The 22,905-nt window shown below is 37.6% G+C and overlaps 1 protein-coding gene across 3 annotated transcripts in view; it reads right to left on the bottom strand.

Moving 5' to 3' along the window:
• tulp3 (TUB like protein 3) overlaps positions 1–22,905 on the bottom strand; it is an 80,634-nt gene that overhangs the window by 57,543 nt on the left and 186 nt on the right. The window contains exon 1 of one of the 3 annotated variants that reach the window (XM_088646896.1): positions 22,022–22,266. The exons of 1 other annotated variant lie outside the window; for it this stretch is intronic. In XM_088646896.1, the coding sequence (XP_088503022.1) occupies positions 22,022–22,041 (20 nt within the window). In that variant the 5' untranslated portion in view covers positions 22,042–22,266. Of the gene's footprint in view, positions 1–644; positions 793–22,021; positions 22,267–22,905 lie in introns of those variants that run through there. One more of the 3 variants, XM_088646893.1, reaches the window with a different exon arrangement.

The following is a 22,905-nucleotide window of genomic DNA, read 5'->3' as shown; positions in this document are numbered from 1 at the left end:
CTAACTCCTAATAAATATGGCACATCTTCACACACTTCAAGTGTTCAAACACTTTCTGAGTCACAGAGAGTCTTCTGACTGAACAATAAAGGTAAAACGATGTAAAAGGAAAATATACAAGCTAATTTCTTTATGACGACAGTCAGCAGGTGCACACAAGCAAAGATAAAAAGCATACCCTAGCAGCAGGGGAGAGCCAGAGAAAGCCCCTGCATTACAGAAAAACACTACTACAACTACTCAGCAGACATTCTGGTTTGAACTGGCATTCAGAGGCAACACTTCAGTGTGCAAGCTTTTTCTGAAGGAGCCAATGTGCTTACAGTACAAAGCTGTGCACTGTTGAAAAAAACATAGTTTGAAAAATTCCATCATTAGAAAAGCACACTGTCCAAGACAATCTAAAACACGACTACATAAGCAATTGTAGCTTCCCTCCTGAATCAAAGATACGCTATACTTTAAGTGTACAAAACTACGTCACATACCCTTTTCAAGACATAAAGAATAACATACCCTTTAAAGTCATTTCATCATCCTGCATTTTGGTTGAATGCTACAGCCACAATTCAAAAATCAAATTAAAGTGGCACTTTTTTAAAGAAAGTTAATTACTGTACATGATGTTCAGATCCTGGTAGTACCTGTTGTAACTCCACCGACTGTAGACAGGCTGGGAACCATTTTTTAAACTATCCATTCCAGCAGTGTTTGAAGTAAGCCTTGCTTGACTGGCTCCTGTATATCTGAGAGCTCAAGAACTGCACCCAGGCTCATTATGAGCTTGGAGAAAGCAAGTGAGAGACTCAAGGGAGGCAGGTAGGCGAGTTGACCTGCAGCGTTGCCATGAGCACAGAGCACTCCACACAGCACAGTCACTCAGAGATAAGGGCTTGCAGGAGGCCTTCCACTTTTTGCAGTCTCTCAATATAGACCCTATAATAGATGGGCCTTTAATTTGAAGAAGACTTGTACTGTCATGACTCTGTAGCTCAATTATATCAGAGCATCCCCAGCTTCCAATCAGAACACCACAAGCTACTGTATAATTAGTAAAACTGTAAATGATATTCCTCAGACAGCTAACCTTCTACGCAATAGTTAATTTTATTGTGTTCTTTATTGTTTAAGCCTTTTTCTAGTGATTATTCTTTGTTACAGAACATTAATTTTAATGTATGGTGATTATCCTAACATTATGTTGTTTAAATTCTTAATTTGTATTTTCAAATAAAACTAGTAACTCTATTACTTTGTGAACATCTGCAAGCAACAGAGATGTATACAGGATGCAACGTTTATTTAATCAAAAGCACTAAGGGTATTTGGTACAGAAATCTTTATATCCTCCCATTAAAACCATCTGTTTTAATTTGTCAGAACTTTAGGATTTAAATTTTGTCCTGAAGTCCTGCACCTTCAGAATTACCATATTTCCAGTGTTAAAAACAAGGTAATCTGGGATACAGAGAAGAACATGACCATATTACCTTATTGGTAAGGTTGGTGCCATCACTGTTATTATAACTTTCTTTTTATGGTTCTGCAACAGGTACCTGCAATTCCTAGCAGAAACAGCTCGGTGTCCAGTGGATTGCAAATTGCAGTGTTAATCATTGAGTGAGTTTTAGGAGTAAACACACAAACACAGTTTATGACCACACTGCCTGGAAGCAGGGGTGGTAACAGACATCATAAAAATAATGCAAAAAAATTGAAGTGCAAAAAACAGTGGACCCTAAGCTCCATCCCCAGCTCCTCCTGATGCACAGTAAGCCTACATTTAAATCAGAGGTGAGACAGGGTCTGTAATTTGACACAAAATGGTAGAACAGGGAGGACACAAAGACAACACCATGGATTTACAACAGGTAAGACTCCAAGAAAAATAACAATTGCAGCCAATCTACAACTGAAATTTACAATAACAACAAGTAACATATAAACACAAAGATATAATGCCCTTCCTTTACATATTTTCCAGGATGAAAACCATGATGAAATAGGTAAGTGAATAATAAATGTGAGAGATTATGAGAGACCTCATCAGAGGTCATGCAATGCAGGTGTGCATCAGCCCTTCATCAAAGATAAACAAAATAATTAATATCACCCTTATTTGTGTATCTTCATATGGAAGTAATAAAAGCGTAATGCAGCAAAGAAAAACTGTTTCAATACCTGTTGCCAGTTCTTGCATAAGTGTTGCAAGAGACTGGATATTTTCAGTGGAACAGGGGACTGGCTACTAAGTCACTCTAAGTAAAGAAGCAGAGACAAAAGTACTTGAACTGTCTCTTCTCAATATTTTCCTATTTACAGTTTTAAATTTCCAGACTTTGAAATTTGAAATTTGATAAGACATTAGCAGAAAGGTTAGTAACACAGGCAGCCTGCACAGTTGTAAGACTGAATCCTGTTATAATGTCACAGATAACTGACAGCCCTCCAAATGAAGAGCCCAATACATTTCCCAGGATTTCAAACCTGTCCTAATCGTTTGCTAAATGGGTTTTGACATCTCTGTGAAGGACAAGAAAATCTAAAAACGGCAACAATCGTAGGAATAGGTCCTACAATTAAGGGACAAAAAATAAATTATAACCGAATCAAGCTCTATCATGCTCCTGTCCACACAGCAAAGGAATTGACATACTGTATTAATGGCAAGATTTAACATCAGCTGTAACTCCTCCAAGTAAAGACTAATATAGCGGAAGCATACAGGTGTAAATGACAGACCATAGCACAATGTAATTAATACTTTGCTATAAAACAAATAAATAGGACTCCAGAGTGGCACAAACAGTAGTTTTACCTATATTTGGAGTGTATGATGGCATTGTGTAGACAACATTTACTTCATACAGTGCCTTGAAAAAGTATTCCTAAGGGTTCCTAAGCTGTACCATTTTGTGACTTTACAAAATAATGCATACAAATTTTTCTAAATTTATATTTGATTCAATACCTAAATGCCCAACTGAAAGACTTCTTAAGAAAACAAAGAGGCACAAACTAAAGAGAAAAAACTGAAATATGCTGACTGTATTCGAACCTGTGAACGCCACATTTGTTGGAAGCCCCTTTGGCAGTAATTACCGCGTCAGGGTTTTTCTCTCAGCAAAATCAGCTTGGTACAATTTTTGCCCATTTTTCTTGGCTGAATTGATCAAGCTCTCTCAGGTTGTTTGGGGACTGCTTATGAACAGCAATATTGAAGTGTCTGTATACTGTATATTCTCAAGTGGCTTCAATTCAGGACTTTGACTAGGTTATTAATTTTCTTACTCATAAGCCACTTCATAGCTTTGGATTTGTCAGTTTTAGTCTTTTAAGTCTTCCCAGTCTGGAGCAGGTTTTTCTTTAAGATTTGCCAATAGTTTGCTCCATCTGTTTTCATCAGTCTTAACAAGCCTCCCTGTCTCTGCTGGGGAGAAGAAGAATTATAACATAATGCTGACACCACCATTCTTGACAGCAGGGATGGTGTTGACTGAGCGGTACACCACGTTAGGATTGCATCAGATCTAATGCTTTCCTGTCAGACCAAAATGTTCCAATTTTGTCTTGCCTAAGCACAAACCATTTTTGCCATAGGTTTACAGTATCACTTAAATGATTGTTGCAAACCCCATGTGGGATTTGCGATGGGTTTTCCATTCTGACAAACAGGCCAGCTTTGTAGAGAGGGATATTGTTGCCTCGTGCACATTTCAATGACTGAGATGAGAGAAATTCTGTAGCACTTTTAAAGTCATCGTTGGCTTCATAGTTGAATTCTTTTCCTCCTTGCCCGACTGTTCATTAGGGGGGAAAGCCAAATCCAGGCAGTGTTTAGGATGTATGATACACTTTCCACTTCTTAATGATCAACCTTGCAGTACACAAAGGGATATTCAGTGTTTTGCATTCCAATTTTTTTTAATACATTAATTCTGATCAGTATTTTTCAACTACTTTATCTGTGATAGGATTTGAAAGCTCCTTAGTCTCCATGACTGAGTGTTTGCCGTCTTGCCAAGGTACACACATGAGCCCAGTGTACTCGGTGAGAGCTCCCTCAGTTCTCCACTTGAAGCTTACTGTTATAAGTACTGTGTGACCAGTCTGGTGAAAAAGAAGCAGATGGTTTTGAGTGTGAATTTCAGGGGAAAGTATACACAATCCCCATCCATAAACTGCTGGTATGAAGGTTAAAGTGGTAACATCTAGTAAATATAATTGCTCACTCCACATATTGGTATGGAAGAGGGTATGACAATAGTCCAAATAAATGAAGGCAGTCTGTCCAATTACAAATTTCTCTCCGATTTGAAATTTCTCTCCGAAGTTAAAAGGACATTTTTAAATAGCCCTCAATAAGAAAAGAGAAGTATACTATATGATTATATACTATAATAGAAGTTTATTAGCCTATTATGAATGACTCATCTGAAGCAAAAACATGCTCTATGGTATTAAGTTATTATTTGTATAGAGACAAAAAAATAGGATTAGGCTTCTTTTTCCAACTGTGTGGTCATTACTACAGTGCTTTGCATCTGCCAAGCATGAAAAACACAACCTTCTTTTAACTTTAATCTTCCTTTATAATTAATAATACCCAACAATATCTTGATACATCAAATTCTACATAGATCAAAACACAGACATCCTTTTATCCATTTAAAGGAATAAGACTGGTTTAATTTTGACATAAGGTTGCCTGGTAAAGTTTCAAAGTGGTGTGTGTGTGGTGCGAATGAGCATTTTGGTGCACTATGACTGCCGTCACATCATCCAGTTGGATTCTGCACATTGGTGGTGGTGGAGGGGAGTCCCCATTACCTGTAAAGCGCTTTGAGTGGAGTGTCCAGAAAAGCTCTATATAAGTGTCAGCAATTATTATTATTATTATTATTATTATTATTATTCAAAGTGAATAATTTATTAATAATTATACTTACTTTTACGGCAGAAATTGACTTTCACAATCAACATAATCAGACTGAGACCTGCTATGTGCAGAACATGCTAATCTAAAATCAAAACATAAAATAAATTATCGAATCAAAAATGTATTATTGTTTTGAATAATCATATCAATCAAGGCCCTACAGTATATAATTATTTTGTGTGGCAAGAAAGGTATTAAAATCTGTGAGTAGATAAACCAGTCATGAATTCACTTCTGTATTCTAAAAGCCATACAGCATAAGCTTACAGGAATTAAATCTTTATTTTGTCAAATGCGTTAAATTCTTACTTACAAAAACGGATTTCGACCTTCAACATGAAAGCAGAACCATTTGTCTAATTTAAAAGCAAGAAACCCCTTTCCTACAAGTCCCCCATCAGTACCATAATAGTACTGACATACCACAGTGCTGCAAATGTGAATCAAAATGAAATAATATGCAAAAGAAATGTCAGTCTGTAACCAAGATACATCAAGCTTACTTCAAACAGGGCCGGCTTCTTCGTTTCAACCCTCCCACCCCCTTTAAAAATAAACATTCCCTATAGTTGACAGGGTTCTGCTCTCAGTAACAGGGTTTTTTCTATTTGTTTTTTGAATGGCAATCTATTTTGTAATGATTTCGATGAACAGCTGCACAGGCATGCTTTCCTTAGCTGACAGAGGAGTACAAAGCACAGTCTAGAGTATAAAACACTTTCCTCTCTTTCTCAATGGGAGGTCTGCAAATGCTAGTGGTTTTCAGTCCCAGCTCTAATTAAACCAGTTATATGAAATGTAAACACCCGTTCATCTATAAGAAACAGATAAGTACTATATGCTGCCAAGGAGACTGTTATCTGTTGCCACGCTACAAGGATTTCAAACACTCTTGTGTGCAGTTACAAGGAAAGAAAGCAAGCACTTTTTTTGTGGTCAGACCGGTATCTTCTAGGAATAGATCATGTGGGAATAATTACCAACTGATAAAAAAGGAGTAAACAAACAAATGCATTCATCAACAGTGTGTCTGTATCTCCTACCTGAAAATCAACACAGCTCCTCAAGCTGTACCTTTTAGAGGTGATAGACAATTTGTATTAAAATACAGGTTAGTTACACTGGCAATATTTTTTATGAATTTAGTAAAATAAAATAAAAAATACATTTACATAATGGATGCTAAAATCTCGCAGTTCAAAAGTGTTTTAATAGTGTCTTATAATTTGAGCATTCCCATAACATCTAACTATTTTTTTCCTTCTAGAATTGAATTACATTACTCAGATCATAAAATCTTTTCTGGCACACAAAACTAAGAGGCTGTAAGATTGATTCCATTATTCTTTCCATTACCATTGATAGCATAGTAAGGAAATGGAGCTGCACTAGGAATTAAGACGACCTACCCTGGGATACAGATAACAAAATCTATTATTTATAAGATACCCAGACCTCAAATCTTTTTCTTAGTTTCAGATTCAGGCTGTAGTGGTTGAAACTATAATAATCTGGCATGCCTGTTTATTGCACTACTAAACAAAAATGTGTTCTCTTTACCAGACTCAGCTATTATTATCTGTTACATAATTATAAACCTTCTCTGCAATTGTTAAGTCTCAGCCCATTTATCAACAGTGTGAAGCACAGCAAAGCTTAAGCTCACTTCTATCAAATGAAGTGAGCAAGGCACAAGGAAATCAAATGCTTAGTTAGGATGATGTATAATGTGTCTTGCAACACAACAGTACTGGGTTCAAAGTGCAATATTTAAGTAGTTGGAATGCCATGCACACTACACAGAATTATCTTGTTCAAATATCAATGAATATACAAAACATGGATGCATGGAGTTTGTTTGTTCTCCCCCTGTTTGTGTGGGTTTCCTCTAGGTTCTCTGGTTTCTTCCTACCATCCAAAGACACAATGTAGGTTATTTGGCTTCTGGGGGAAGTCTGTGTGTCTGTGTGTCCCCTATAATGGACTGGCATCTCATCCAGGGTGTATCCTCCCCTTTGCTTACCAGGTTAGACTCATGTTTTATTCACGATCCTGTACTAGATCTCTGTTCAGAAAATCTGTTCTGATTTTTATACGATGATAGAGACTGTGCTTTCTATAGCACTAGAGTAGTTTCTCAAGATTCTAACATATAACCCTCTGAGACACCCTGTACAAGACTAGCTCTCTCTTTAATGCTTTCCAGAATTATAAACCTTTATTCATATACTTTCAAGGAACTTTCAGTTTTGTATTTAGAATGGGGCTTGCTTTCTGGGTGTTCCCTTACTCTAGAGCTGTCCACCTCTCACTCCTCTGTGGAGCTCTGGAGTTCCCTGCTGAAACTAACTTCTTTCTAGGCATATTGTTTTTCCTTCTTTTGTCAGACCTACTTCTCTCATCTTTACCCATGAGTAGCCAATGCTCTGTCAACCCCTTCTACAGCAAGATTTATCATCCCTTCGCAGGGGATTCTCAGGTTTATCCTGAGAATTTCTTTGTTATGCTTCCTACATAGTTATTCTGCTCCTGTACTCTGGAGTACATATTAGGTTCTACCTCCTTTTACCCAGCTATCATTTTCTATGGTGAATTATATGTAATCTCTCTTTCAAACCTGCCTTCCTGACCAATCCTCCTTTTTCGGTAACATCTTCCCCCATTCAGCACTTATTCATCCCATCTAAAACAGCACCTATGAGGTCTTTTCTGTGCTTGCAGCAGACTGATCCTATCTTCTCTGATCACTCTTTTATATACGTCCCAAGTCACAATGCAGCTGTGGCCAATTCCACTTGAGTACGTGTTGAGTAGTCTTCAATTAAATCCATAATTTCGCATGAAGTGCCACGGTGCTACCTGTGTATCCTGTGTAACCTAATTACCATGCTCTGCATCACAAGTATTCAAATATGATGTCATATTGTGAGAAGTAATAACTGTAGAACCAGATCTTTCAGAACCAGAATAATTCCTAAATATATTGAGCATCAAAAGAGATGTATAACATATAACTGCAACATATTCACACAGTTATAAGGAAAATTACGAATTACACTTTCTAGCAGGTGCACTGACATTGTACTGAACAGGCATAGCAGAGATAAATTATGTTCATTAACTTTATCAGCAGAGATGATCGTGATTTTATCCAGTGGGATACTGTCCCATTCTTCCCACAGAAGAGCACTTCACTTGCCTCTGAGCGCGTGATGCCACACTTATCCTATCCCAAGCTTATCCTATAAATGTTTAACAGAAGTCAAGTCTGGGAACTGGACATCCATGGCACAACTGTCACATTCTCTTACCACAAGAAAGTATTTGATGCACACGCAATACAAGGACGATTTTTGCTCCTAGAATGTAATCACACCAGAATGAGCTCCTAGGAAGGGCAGCATTTAAGCCACTAGAACTATCAATGTATCACCATTCAGTCAGTTTTCCATCATTACTCCATGAGCAACAAGACACTCTTGCCCAAACCATCACATTTGGACTTCCCCTCCATGTCTTGGTGAGGTGTCATGACTCATGGTCTTCTAGATCTTGGTTTATCATTGGAAAGCCTGTAATGTCTTATGTGATGCAATAAGAGATATTTGTAGTGATGAAATCAGCTCAGAAAGTTGAAGGCTCAAACAAATGTCAGTGTGCATTCTGCATATGATAGTTACAGAAATCAAGTGAAACAGTAAGTGTCTGCTCCGACAGAGCTAGAATGTTAATGTCTTGTGTGAGACACAAAAAAGAGACTTTTGTAAGAAAGTGCAAGCTTGTGGCTTTACGAACTACAGAACACAAATACTCCAATGGGTGCTTTATCCAACATATGTGAGCTGGAAGAATTCACGTTCAGTCCCAACCTTGGGACAAACAGGATCTATACTAGATATACCAGGGAAATTATGCCATCCCGATGGTATCCGTGTTCAAGGGTCTAAAATACTAAAGTCTAGACCTCAGTCCAAGGTAGTGTATCATAATGGGGGGGGGGTCAATACACACCGATATTCTCTATTGTCTTCCCACATACAGGGATAAATACAGTAAATAAACGTATGTCTCACAAAATACACCACATGACCAGAAGAACTGCTATACTTACCAAATTAGAAATTTCTGTTTGTGAACACCCCAAACTTAAAAATACCAATGGCACAAATGCCATTGTTCTTTTGATAAGAAGGACATATTGGTTCCTGTGTATTGTTTGACACCAATCTTGTCAATCAGCAGGTTATATAATCTCTTCACCTCCACCCTATCTCACTAATAAGGTGATTTACTGCAAGAGTATCCCAGTCAGACTTGAAAGATTAATTAAAATGACACAAACAATTAATCAATATCTAAAATCTATGTGCTTTGTTTCTCTGGAACCATACATGCATAGCATTTTTAAGATTAACTGATAATAGTTTAAAATACCTAAATTTTGACATATGAATGACATATGAATGGTATTAAATTATGTAAGTCTTGAAACTGACTCTTTTGTTCATGTACTTCCTTGTGCTCTATCCCTCTACAGTATTGTGCATTGTTTTCAATTCAGAATAAAATGTTATAAATGTCATCGGGCTGAGTCTTCCAGAGTCATATAGACAGATTTTATAACATTGTAATACTAAGAGTTTAGTTTTCCTTTTTTATCATAGGAAATAAACAGAGAACAAGAATTTATGAGTGTAAGATAAGATAAGATAAGACTTTATTGATCCCGAAGGGAAATTGATGTAAGATGTAAGACTTACAGAATGTCATGAATATGGATATAAATGGTTATAAAATGTTGTCCTTTGTGTTTCCGAGTATGCAGACTACATACACACTCTACACTCTACAGATACGATTATCGTATCTATTGTAACTGCAATAACATATCTATATATAGAGAGAGGTCATATCTCTACAATATGGTTTCACTCCAAGTACCACAAAATAGAACAGGAGGCTCAGCATGTGCTTATACTGTACCTTTTATAACCACACATCAGTTTAATACACATCTTTCAACAAAACTACTTGTCAAGAAGGAACAAAGAGGAAGGCTTAATGTAACGCGTGGCAATCTTTGCTTTACTCAGCAAATTGTGGAAAAAGAAATAGGCACAGTCATACCACTGACAATTATCCTTGTATTAGTTCTCTGGTGAAATTAAGCCAACGTTTGAGTGTGGCACATTTTTTCAAGTGGGTCATGAGGTTAAAAAGGTTGAGAACAATGGCTATCGTCTGTCTACCTTGGCAAGGGTTGGAGTTGTGGGTCTTCTAGAGATTTTCACATACATTTGCTTTAAAATATAGTTTTGGGAACATTTTTTTATAAACAGCATCTTTAATATTTTGAAAGAAAGAATAGCATTTTTTATTTCAATGCAGCTATGCAACAAGCACAGAAAAATACACTGATCAGTTTTCTGGGCCTAAGAGAGAACAGTTATTTTTAGATACAGGTGAGGAATTATTAGAAAATTTGAACATACACAGATCATAGTGTTAAAAAATAACGAGCATTACTCATGCAATAAAAACAAATGACTATTGTTAAAACTGCTGGCGTACAGACTGCGCAAACTGGCTCCCATAAAACACCCTAAGAAGCCCTCTGTCGTGACATCAGCTCTGTACAACAGGAAAGAGAAAACAGCACCCTCATATCCTCTCCCAGTGAGTCACTGTTGACCATAGACAGGGAAATTATATTTCTCACAGAATGATTAATAACTTCATGTGTCACTGTTGAGAAAAAAAGGATAAGCAAAAATGAGTGGTACTTTCTAAGTACTACAATTCTAAGAAAGTGGCTCTTAGAAATACTGTACCAATTACAGTACATTGCATTTCGATATTTAGTTTACCTATTCTATAGACTTGGTAAGATTTTAGAAATGTATCCACTGTATATTATCAGAAATCGATTAAACGGAGTATGATTTCAATTAATCGTTTTTTATTTTATTGACAGCTGGAACCATACATTGCATTCACATATTACAAAAGAGAAAATACTGCAAATGCACAGCAGGGGATTTTCAAACAACTATGTAAAAATAGTCTTTTGAACAAGGATTTAGAGAAAACAGCTCTCTTTGCAGAAAATGCATGTCGGATTTGCAAGCCTAAGAAATTTTCAAAGCAAGGTCATACTATTTACAAAATAAATTTACATGAGCTTTGTAAAGTCTGGTCTACTGTCATGTTTAACATTACAATATTCTAGTTATCAATCTAAAATAGCTAGTTCTATAAAACATGTTTCTATCCCCAAGAAGTGAGAACTGGGTGAATATACTGAAAAGGAGAACATTTTTCAGCTGTGAGCAAACTCATTAACATTACTGCTGCCAAAAGCATTCTTTGCCCAACAATTCTTTGACAACTCCAAATAATCATTAGCACTTACAGTGTGAGCAAGATTTTTTCAGTGTCCTCAGAAACTAAAGAAAATTCTCAGAAACGATGCAACAAAAAAACATATATTTGCCATGAGGTGGTTATGTAACTGAAATGTGACAGTGCGTTCTAGAATTTTTGCAAGAAAGGGTAAATTGGAGATGGGGCGAAAATTGTTTAGATTCTCCAGAGAATTGTTAGGCTTTTTTGTCAGTGGGGTAATAGCAGCAGTTTTGAGGACTGTTGGTACAATGCCAGTTCTCAAGGATTCATTTATAATATCGAGGACAATGGGACAGAGGGAAGTGAAACAGGAATGAAATAAAGCTGTGATAATGGGATCTAAAATAGATGTGGTGGGTTTCATGTGTGTGGTTTATTAAGGAAGTCAAGAAGAGAGAAGTTGGAGAGAAGGGAACCAGAAAAGTTGAATAAGGGGGGAGAAGGTATGGAAATTATATGCGTAGTGGAGAGAATGGGATGCCGGATGTTGTCGATCTTGGAGCCAAAGAAATCTAAGAAAAGCAAAGCTGCGATGAGGCAGGTAATGTGGTGGGACAGTTTGGCTTTGACTGGGGTTGTGGTGGTTAGTTTTAATGATGTGAGAGAAGTAGGTGGATCTAGCAGACTATTGTAACCACTAAATATCACAATAACATATCCTGCAAGGCCCTTAACCCCAACTGCTCCAGGGGTTCTGTACAATGGCTGACCCTGCGCTCTGACCCCCAGCTTCTCTCCCTGTCTGTGTGTCTGTGTCTCATAGAGAGCAAGCTGTGGTATGTGAAAAGACAAATTCCTAATACAAGAAATTGTATAGGGCTACTAAAGCAACATTATCATTATCATTAACCAAAACTGAAATTATAAAAAAGTTGCAAACACCTGACTATTACCCATCACACCTTACATAGGGCTAAAATTTCTACTGATTTTTGTGTTCTTTCTGATGTACAGCTGGTGCTGTTATTATAGTTCTTTCAATGAGAATAAATTGTAAGCAGTTTATTTACTTGTAACAAAACCACAAACTTCTAAATAATTAAAGTGGCATAATTCAATTTTTAATTCCATTGCTAAATAATGTACTCCCTAGAAAAATAACTTTCATTCACAGCAGAAATTGTATGTATTTAACCAGCCTTCAGCGTCTTTTATGTGAATTGTTTAAAATTATCTAAAAATACAAGGAAAAGCGACTACAAATAATTCTCTTGTAATTATCAAACTAACACTAACTTTTTTGTCAAAATTGAAATGATAATTAAATCCATCGCACTCCAAAGTTTAGACATTTTGGTGATGTTGTAGAAGAGGAATTCTGATGAATCATACACATCTTTTAACTTCACATTCATCACAGAACGTCATGTCATGGCCTTTAATGCTTCTTACTGTATGTGGGAAATGTTTTTGCAATGCCAACACAAAACCATCAAAGCTAAAAGTGTGCCTTTCTTTTGTTCATGCTGGAAGTGCATCAGACAGTCTTGAGGTATTTCAAAAGAAAAAGGCTCAATTTGAGTCATCAGGAACTTACAGAAACATGGATTTGCTCCAAGGCAAAAAGCATCTTACAAAGTCACATTTTTTTATTACAAAAAGAGAAAACATATACTATTGGAGAGAGGTCAAGCCTTGGGCCTTGAGCCGATATGTGGTAAAGAACAACAAAAGAAGATTGAGGAAGATCCTTTCTCAAATGATATAATTCGTTCTCAAATTGCTGACATGTGTTAGGATATTCTGAAACCGGTTATGGAAGAATTGGAAGCTAGCCTATATCACTTCAGCATGCAATTGGACAAGACTACTGACAGGTCGTCGTGTAGTCAGCTGCTCCTTTTTATTCAGTGTGTGTACGCGAATACCATACAAGAAGAATTTCTCTTTTGTGAGCCTCTTCCAACAAGGACTAACACTTCAGATGTTCCTGAAAAACTAAAAAATTCTTTCCCAAGCAAGTGTTTGATAAGAAGGAACACACTGGCACAAGATGGACGGATGGAGTAGCTTCTAATGCGAGAAAGAAATCTAGGTGTTCCTCCCTCGTGAAAAGAAGCTCCACACATCATTGTAACTCACTGCTTCCTATATCTGTCATGCTTTGGCTTCTAAATCCCTTACAGACATTTTATAAAAATGTCCTGTCAACAGTTGCACTAGTAGTAACCTTTATTTGTGCGAGAACTCTGAACCTTCGTCTGTTCAAGAAGCTTTGCCAAGAAAAGGGAGAACATTAAGTTTTCTTTACTACACAGAAGGTCACTGTCTTGCAGAAGTCATGTTTTGAAACATCTGATGTAACTTAAAGTTGAAATCTCACTTTTTTCTTGAGGGAGAAAGAAAATCCCCTGTCTGAGTGATTTCAATGTAATGATTTTATTCTTTCCTTGGGATATTTTGCAGATACATTATCTTATTTTAACAACACAAATACATCCAAAATACATTTTAGGTTACCATCATGGAGGCTACTGAAAAACTCTACTGATGTCCGAAAAACATTCTGGTAAAATTGTCCTTTTGGAGAGAAGAGTACAAAAAAGAAATCAACACCTTGATTTGCAATCCTTTTCTTGCTAACCATGACATTACTGAAGATGATGACTTAGCAAAAGATGACATAATCAATTTAAGAGGAAAGGAATTATTGAAAAGAAAGGCTGCTGAAAAGCCTGGCCAAATTCTGTTGTGCTTTGGTTCATGCTTATCCACAGAAGAGTTTTAACAGCCATTGTTCCCTTTGCTACACATTACCTGTGCGAGTCAGGTTTCTTCTACACTGGTTGCTGAAACTTCTGAGATTGCAGAAAGGGAAGGAGAAGAAAGGACAGGAAAGAGAGACGAAGGAGAAGATGAGAGGAGTCAGGAGGAATTGGAACTTGAAGCTTACACCAGGCGAGAGCCCCTACTTCACGATCATCTAAACAAAACCTGATTGGAGCTAAGTATTTGAACTTTGCTTAGAGAGAGCTTGCTATTCTGTGTTTTTAGGGAACTTGGGCCTTCCTTGGCAAAAGATACCTTGGTTAGACATTTTTCCTGCTTATGGGTGCATTTTTAGAATAAGCTTCCATTTAATTTGTGCCACCCGGGTTTGCAGAGAGAGAGATTTACCTGCAGGTTGTATTGTATTTTTTTAAGAATGCTCTTAATAAATCTCTTTTCATCTCTTATTGTGGCCTCTGTGAGCATTATTTAAGAGATTAGGATGTTAGGTCTCTGAAATCCCTTGTTTGTACATACTGTAAATATAGTAAAAGTTGTGTGCTGTATGTTTTTTTTTGTGTAGCATAGTGTTTGTTTTGTCATAGTTAATAAACATTTGTTTAACCAAGTGTATCTGGATTATTACTCTTTTCACCAAAGCTGTGGCAGAGAAAAAAGCATTCATGTGCCTCTAATTATACCAGCCTCTCAGGTATATTCTGGAGAAATCACTTACAAGTCGGGGGTTATGAATATTTATTTTACTCATTGACTAAACCGCTCAGTCAATATTAGACATTTGCCATTTCTGTAACTGCCAATTTGTAACACTACTGTATATACAGGAACTTAACCGTTTTACATCGAGAACAAATGTCTAAAATTCTAAGGCGTATATAGATGCGACACAAACGAAAACTTAAAAGAGAGTTCATTTAGGACAGACAATAGGATAAACGTCTTTACATAAAGATGTGTGTCCAATAAACAGTTGGAAAACAAAATTTGATTTACTTGGATACTCAACAACCAAATGGCAACCTTACTTACTGTAACGCTTATGGCCGACAGGTACTGTGTAAGAGCCGGCTTACCAGAGCAGGTGACGTCACCGCCCTTCCCTGTGATAGCAGGACTACAGCTACTGGGCTGTGAAGAGATCTCTCTGTGGCTCACCGGGTTGGGTCCCTGTTGAGTGACACGGGAGTCCTGGGTTCGAGACCCTGGCGGTGGGGGGGCTGACCTAATGTGGCAAGGGTGCCCGCCTGAGCCCCTGTTGCGTTACATTGGTGTTAGAAGTGGGATAGGATAGCCCTTCGCCGGGGACGGCAAGTTAAGCAGGGGAGAGTGTAACGCTTATGGCCGACAGCTACTGTGTAAGAGCTGGCTTACCAGAGCAGGTGATGTCACCGCCCTTCCCTGTGATAGCAGGACTACAGCTACTGGGCTGTAGAGAGATCTCTCTTTAGCTCACCAGGCTGGGTCGCTGCTGAGTGACGCGGGAGTCCCGGGTTCGAGCCCCCGACGGTGGGGGGCCGACCTAATGCGGCAAGGGCGCCCGCCTGAGCCCCCGTTGCGTTACATTACGTTCTTATAAAAGGAGCATTATGATTTTCCAGCTGAGATTATTCATACTGATTTGTGAAACTGTGACCCTTTGCTAGTGCTGGGCGATAATTCGATAACGATAAGTATCGCGATATAATTTTCCACTATATATTTTTAACAAAAGTTCGATAAATGTTCGATGTTTATGCATTGCGCGAGTGCGCGAGTGCGCGTGCGCGCGTGCGTGTTGCAGACCGGGCAGCTAACGTGGTGGCTGACAGGGTTGTAGTTAAGAGTGGAGAAATGAGCGACACTGAAGCAAATGTAGTGCTGCCAACGACCAGCTCGAAGGACGATGACATCGTCGACAGCAAAGGTCATAAAAAGCCAAAATATCTTCAAATTACCGATCAGACATAAAACGCAGACCGGGCAGCTAACGTGGTGGCTGACAGGGTTGTAGTTAAGAGTGGAGAAATGAGCGACACTGAAGCAAATGTAGTGCTGCCAACGACCAGCTCGAAGGACGATGACATCGTCGACAGAAAAGGTCATAAAAAGCCAAAATATCTTCAAATTACCGATCAGACATAAAACAGAGCACTTTAAACATTGCAGTCTGTCTGAGCCATCTTCTATGTGTGTTTTATCACACTGCAGTATTTAATTTTTCTATTAAGACATTTCTTTTGTAAATTTTACTCATGCATATTTTGACAAAAAATACTTGAGTACTCTCTACCTCAGATTTGTTTAATGTTTCTGCTGTTTGGCAAGTGTTTGTTGTGTTCTTAAAATAAAGAGTTGTTTAATTTACCAATTAACTGTCTGGTTTCTTCAACTTTCACTCAGGAGAAAAAATCTGCCTTTAAACTTTAATATACTAAAAGAAATAATGATTTGACATTTATCGTGATAATTATCGATATCGACTGATATGAACATTTTTATCGTGATAATGATTCTGGACATATCGTCCAGCCCTACGCTTTGCTGCCATAGAATCTCTATTAAGAAGCCCGCCCGAAGAAATCATCTTATTGATAAGACAAAGACAGTCCAGACACCAAGTGAACTCTGCCTGGACAGGCCACAGCAGATTATGATGCCCTGACCCACTTGCCATGCTATAGCTGCATGAGTGTTGTCACCTTGGGCATCATCTGATCATCTTTTAACAGGTGATCACAGGCACAGACAGGTAAACATCCTTTCTGTTGACTAGACAGAAGTTGCACTTACAGTGTTTTGCTGAATGACAAAATTGCATCCCATACCATGAAAGAAAGACTGCAATATTTTTTTTCATTAACTACTACTTCCTAGATGGACTAGGAAAAAAAGCAGTTTTTAAAAGACATTAGTCATTTTTGATGATGATGATGATGATGATGAAGATGATGATGATGATGATCTCCACACCAAATTATAAACTCTCCATTAAGCTTCTCTTCCACTGTTCCTTTGCTCTGTGGGGATGGTGTTTGATGGATTGGGTGCTGCATATTTACACATCAGTGTTCAGTTTCCATGCTCTATTTTACAGCAGTAAGTGTATGTTTGCTTGGTTTTAGCCCTTTATTAAATTACTTTTTTTGGTTTCTATTAAACAGAACAGTCACTAGCTGAAATGTTAAGAATTGAATATGCAGTTCATTGGAGATGTCTCAACGGTTTCTTTCCTGATCCCATGATCTAGCCATATCACCTTCCAAAAATCTAATCTAATTCTCTTTTCACGGAATGGTCACCTGAAGACTCAGGATGTCTATTCTTACTGAGAAGTCTCAGGTGCCTTCCTACAAAAAATAGTTTAAAAACTAAAACAGCTTAAAATGAAATGTATGGGCATTATTCAACAATATGCCTCCGTAATCACTAAGTTCTGCTTGTTTTTATTTCTGGTGCTGAATATGAGACCCCTACCATTTCTTCAGCCAAAGCTATCCTGAGTGGCAATCCCTTGAATGCATTCAACATCGCACATTCTCTCCTTATTATTGTTCTGCTTCCTTGCCTTTAAGGAGTATAATGGTACCATATTCACCTCCACTCATTGTTCCCAATCCGGGGTCAAGCATTTGAGGCTTTGCCAAAGTCATTGTTGCAATATAAATAAAACACTACCAGTAGCATGTATAGAATTACCATTATTTATTCAACTGGTTGATGCCTTTATCAAAGGACACTTGTAGTAACCAATACAAGCATGCCAGTATTGTTCAACCACAACTAAGAGGAAAAAGACTCGCTCTGCGAACACATCAGAATAAATACATTAGAGGTGGTAAAGAGTGGGTAATGTTTCCATGTTTCATGCATTAAGACAAAAGTTACTGCCAGAATCAATATACATTCATTAAAATTCAAGCAAACAATTCCCATTTAAATCATGAATTGGTTCATGTACCTTTAAATTATATATCTGCTACCATCACTCCACAGCCAAAACATTGTGTTTTCTTTCTTCTCTTTTCAGCATGGAATAAACCTATTACTTGTTCCTTTGCAGCCTACGCACGCTGACGCAGCTACCCACCTGAGTGTACATGTATTTCCTTTGATTTAAATATCTGCTACCATCACTGATTGCTGTGAAGGACACTATGCATACTGGATGGTTGAATCCAAAAGGCATCATGACAGAAAACATTTATTGATAGGGTTTTTTATTCTACATCATTCTATTTTTATCAATCAAAACACACTGAAAGCTTGAACCTGAAAATACCCAAAATAGAATCTCAGCATATCAGAAGCCAGAACAAACTGACCAAAAACTGTAAACTAAAACCTGCCAGTTATACAAAAATATAATGTAAGAGTAGATGGGTGGAATGACCTGGGTAAACTCTATATTCTAATTTACAACTAAATGCCTTTATAAGTAGAGCTCCACTGAAATGCCCCTTTTATATAAAGTTTTTACAGTCAACACAATTTTTGTAGTGCTTGCACAAGTTATATTCTTATTGATCAATTACTTATTTAAAAAAATCGCAATGAGCAACTGTAGAGGAGTCACATAGCCTCCTCTCATTTGTAAGCGTTTATGTTTGCCATACATTTACTGAATGACTCCGGATGTGGGTGAGAGGCTAGATTGGTCCATCGGAGACACAAACATGAACAGGCTCACACCAGGGACAATTTTCCCTAAATACCAAACAGTAAATATTTGGACTGTGGGAGGAAACCAGAGCACCAGGAGGAAACCCACATGAATGCAGGGAGAACATACAAACTCCACACAGATAGCACCCCAGGAACTGAACCCAGGGTCCTAGCACTGAGAGGCAGTAATACTAACCACTGTTCCCCTGTGCCATCTTAGGACATTAGTATATGGCACTATAAAATCAAATTTAAAACACTCCCCTGACAAAAACAGCTTTCTTTTAAAAATAATCTTGAAAGGTTCTTTGATGAGCTTTTTGGGATTACCAAGTGGCTCAACTAATCAAGGTGTCAAAGAAAAGTGCAGGCTAAAATGCAATACAGACTTGCAAGTTTAAGAATGACTTAAGCAAGTTTTTCAGCTAGAATTCTCAAGCCACTTAATTTTTCATACATAAGTAGACTGAAAATGAGAGCATGGAGGACTGCACTGAGCTCAAAGATGATTCATTTAAAAAAATTCATTACACTGTTACATCTACAAAACCTAGAGCAATCACCTCTAGCTTTAAAAATAATAATATGCCGAAGTGCTGGTAAAGGTATATTACAGGGAGTGGACAAAATAATGGAAACATCAAGCAATAGTTGAGCCACCCTTTGCTTTCAGAACATATTCAATCATCCTTGAAATACTATTATACAAGCTTTGATCTGTTTCTTTTTTTAGCTGTTTCTACAGATATTGGACTATTCTTCAAGATGGAAAGCCTCCAGTTCTTAGAACAATGAAGGAGGTGGAAACCCACTCCACACTATACGTTCTATAACTTCTCATAAAGGATCAACAATGTTTAGATCTGGTGATTGGGAATGCCACGGAAGGCATTTGCTTTCATCCTGGTGCTCATGAAAGCACTCTTGAATCCATTGAGCAGTTCGACTATGGGCATTATCATATTGGATTATGGGAATATCTCGAGGACAAAATGGCTTTGTAGAGTAATAACTGTGACCCAATTCCTTTCACAAGATTGTTGGCCCTACCATAACAGATCCACCACCATGTTTAACAGTTGGAAAACAGGTGGTATAGGTTGAAGGCTTTCTTCTGTTTTCTCCAAACAGAAACCCATCCAGATTTAGAAAAAAGAATAAAAGACAACTCATCAGGACATACTGTAATACTTTGTTCCATTGCTTGGAAGCCCAGGTTTTGTGCTCAATCCATCAGACAGCCTTGGTTACAAGCTGTTTCTGAATAGCATCCCTACCATATACGTATATCAACTTTATGAAGATCAAGTCGTACAGTACTGGGTTACGCAGGCGTAGATTCAGTTCTGTGATAATATTTGAGGCCATTATTATGTGGTCTTAAGCAGCTATTCTCCTCATCAGTGAGACTTCGACATACAACCACTGTTCTGAGTTTCAACACATTAAATAATTTTACCATTTCTTTGACACACTTGCAATTCAGGCACAAGCTACTTGACCTCTTAAAAATTCTGTTAGATCTCTCTTTTTGCTTTACAAACTCACATATTAAATTGTTGATTTGAATACATCTTTTAAAGCAGAAACATATTGCCAATTAGTACTTAGATTAAAGTGAAATACATGTAGAATCCTTTTAACTGTGATTTAGTTGTTTGAAAATATAAATCCTTTTTCAGTGGGTAATTCCATTATTTTGTCCACACTCTGTATATGTGTTAACTACATGCTAACTTAATTTTCAGTCTGCATTTATTTTATAGTCTGCAGTCTGGTTTATTTGATCACTGCATTTCATCTAATCAGACAGCATTAAGTACTATGCTTTTGCCATTTGTTGTTTTTCCATACATACTGGAACACAATATACCAGATGTCAAAGAAAAATCAGCACAGAGAGGGGTGGACAAAAACATTTACACATGTTCAATACAGTTTACAGCAGCCATGACAATCATTCTGACAATACAGTGGAGATTAAGGCTGCTGATAACTATACATTACAGTGCACTCAAACTGTATTTAATTTTATGTGAAACCCGGAAAAGAAGACCCGAGATGAGATCGTATTTCTAAGGCAGTCAAACCTCTGTCTTGACAACAATTTAAAAGAAGCATGATGGCAAAGCGTGTAGCCATGCATGGTGGACTGCTCATTAGCTAACATTAGGGAGCACAAGAAAAACCACAGCTTATGAACAAGTGATCCCTTTACTCTCTTTGACAGTATGCCCTTCTACCATTTCAGCCTTGAACACCAAATATCATTGATTCAAACAAACAGAAAGCCCATTAAGAGTCTATACACATTACAATAGCTATTGCAGCAGTCCCCTCCTACCATTACAAAATCCTGTTCTTAAAAGACCCTATAATATGAGACCTCCTTACCTTTGCTTTTGAAAGTCACAAAAAATGTTTATTGCAAAGAATAACTGCACTGAAGTGATAAAGCAGTGGTCACTTTTATTATTTTTTTTCAGATTAGGAGAGGCTCCTTTCCTAAGAGCAAACGTATTCGTATTTTAGCTTCCGAACTGAAGCTTTGCAGTTTTTCTTGATAAAGAAAGCAATTCCAGTGACTGTATCGCAAGGTTTCGGGGAGGGGTGAGGTTTATGACTACAGTTAGGGATTTAGAAGCTCAAATGAGGCAGCAAGAATTGATGCTTTTCCACACATTAACATCGAAAAGTAAAGGAAACCTATTAATATAACATAACGTACTGTAACATCACTTTATTAGCCCTATACAATTTCTTGCATTACAAATGGTCTTTTCACATACCCCAGCTCGCTCTCCATGAGACACACAGGCACACAGACAGGGAGAGAGAACCTTGGGGTCAGAGCGCAGGGTCAGCCATTGTACAGCACCCCTGGAGCAGTTAGCTTTAAGGGCCTTGCTCAGGGGCCCAACGGAGTAGGATTCCTCTGCCGGCCGCAGGATTTGAACCAGCAACTTTCCAGCCACAGGCGCAGATCCTTAGCCACAGAGCCACTGCTCCGCCCATATGTTAAAGCTTTTACTCCCAGCAGAAAATGTGCAATCTCAAACTCATAACAAATGTGAGCTACTTTACTACTTATGGTCATGTGCAATCGCAAGGATTCTGTTTTCTGAGAGGAAAATTGATATTACAATTAAACACTGAAAGCAACTCGCTTCCTAGGACCAGATTTTAAAAATATATGAAAAAACATAATCTTCAAAATTATATCTCTTTAGTGTAGTTTAGTCCACCACAAACTTCAAATCTGACACAGCAATTCAAGCTACTAATCAAATGAAGTATTTTTTTTACCTGTTTATGTTGTAACTCATCCTGGTTTCTCCTGTGTATTTGAGGCTAAAAAAAGCTTCTTTTCCAAATGGAGAGAGAATGTAACACCACAGCGACTTCTGCTTGATCACAAAGCTCTCACATTTCTGACTTGAAAAGTCTCATGAGGAGCACAGCCCTTGTTAACTCTGTGGTGTAACTGAATCTGCCCTACAGCGCCATAGTGACCTGTAACCGAGGAGCTTCAGCCTGTATCTGTCCATCCTGACGTCACAATGTTAACTAGCATACACGATATCCTGAATTTCAGTGAGGAGACTTGAACAGCTTCCGCTCCATGTTCTCTGTGGCAGCAATGCGCTACGACAACACTTCCAACTCTTGTAAAAGTAAATAATATACAGCTATCCATTCAATATCGACAACATGAAGTAAAAGAAAGTAAAATAATCAGAACTGAATTTAAGAGTAACGATGGGAGCCAGAGAAAGAAAATTAAATAGTACTTTCTCATTAAACAAAATTATGATTTACAGAACAGTTTTATTTGTATTGACTATTTAATTTCCAAATTATGGAAAACGAAATTTTCTGGATATCGTTTAAACTGTAGCTGCTAAGTCCGTAAAATTATATATAGATAATAAATCGCACTGCAATAACAAGAAACGAGTAAAGTACACCTAGTGCTGTTTTAGTACGTCCTACAAGTCCTTGTACTGGTTACAATTTCTCAATATTTAATACAAATCAAATATTCCAGATGTTGTATTACTTAGGTATATGTATCGATGTCACTTTCGTCTGTAGCAAAGTCTAACTTACAGAGTAAAGATAAACAGCATCGTATAAAATCACAGGGAAATTAAGTCAAACGTCTCTCAATCTCCCTCAGAAAGAAAGCA

Source organism: Lepisosteus platostomus, chromosome 9 (genome assembly GCF_059453375.1).
Source record: "Lepisosteus platostomus isolate fLepPlt1 chromosome 9, fLepPlt1.hap1, whole genome shotgun sequence".
In the NCBI taxonomy this organism is placed as follows: domain Eukaryota; kingdom Metazoa; phylum Chordata; class Actinopteri; order Semionotiformes; family Lepisosteidae; genus Lepisosteus; species Lepisosteus platostomus.
The sequence above is the reverse complement of the archived record's forward strand: the minus strand, read 5'-3'. Positions and strand labels throughout refer to the sequence as shown.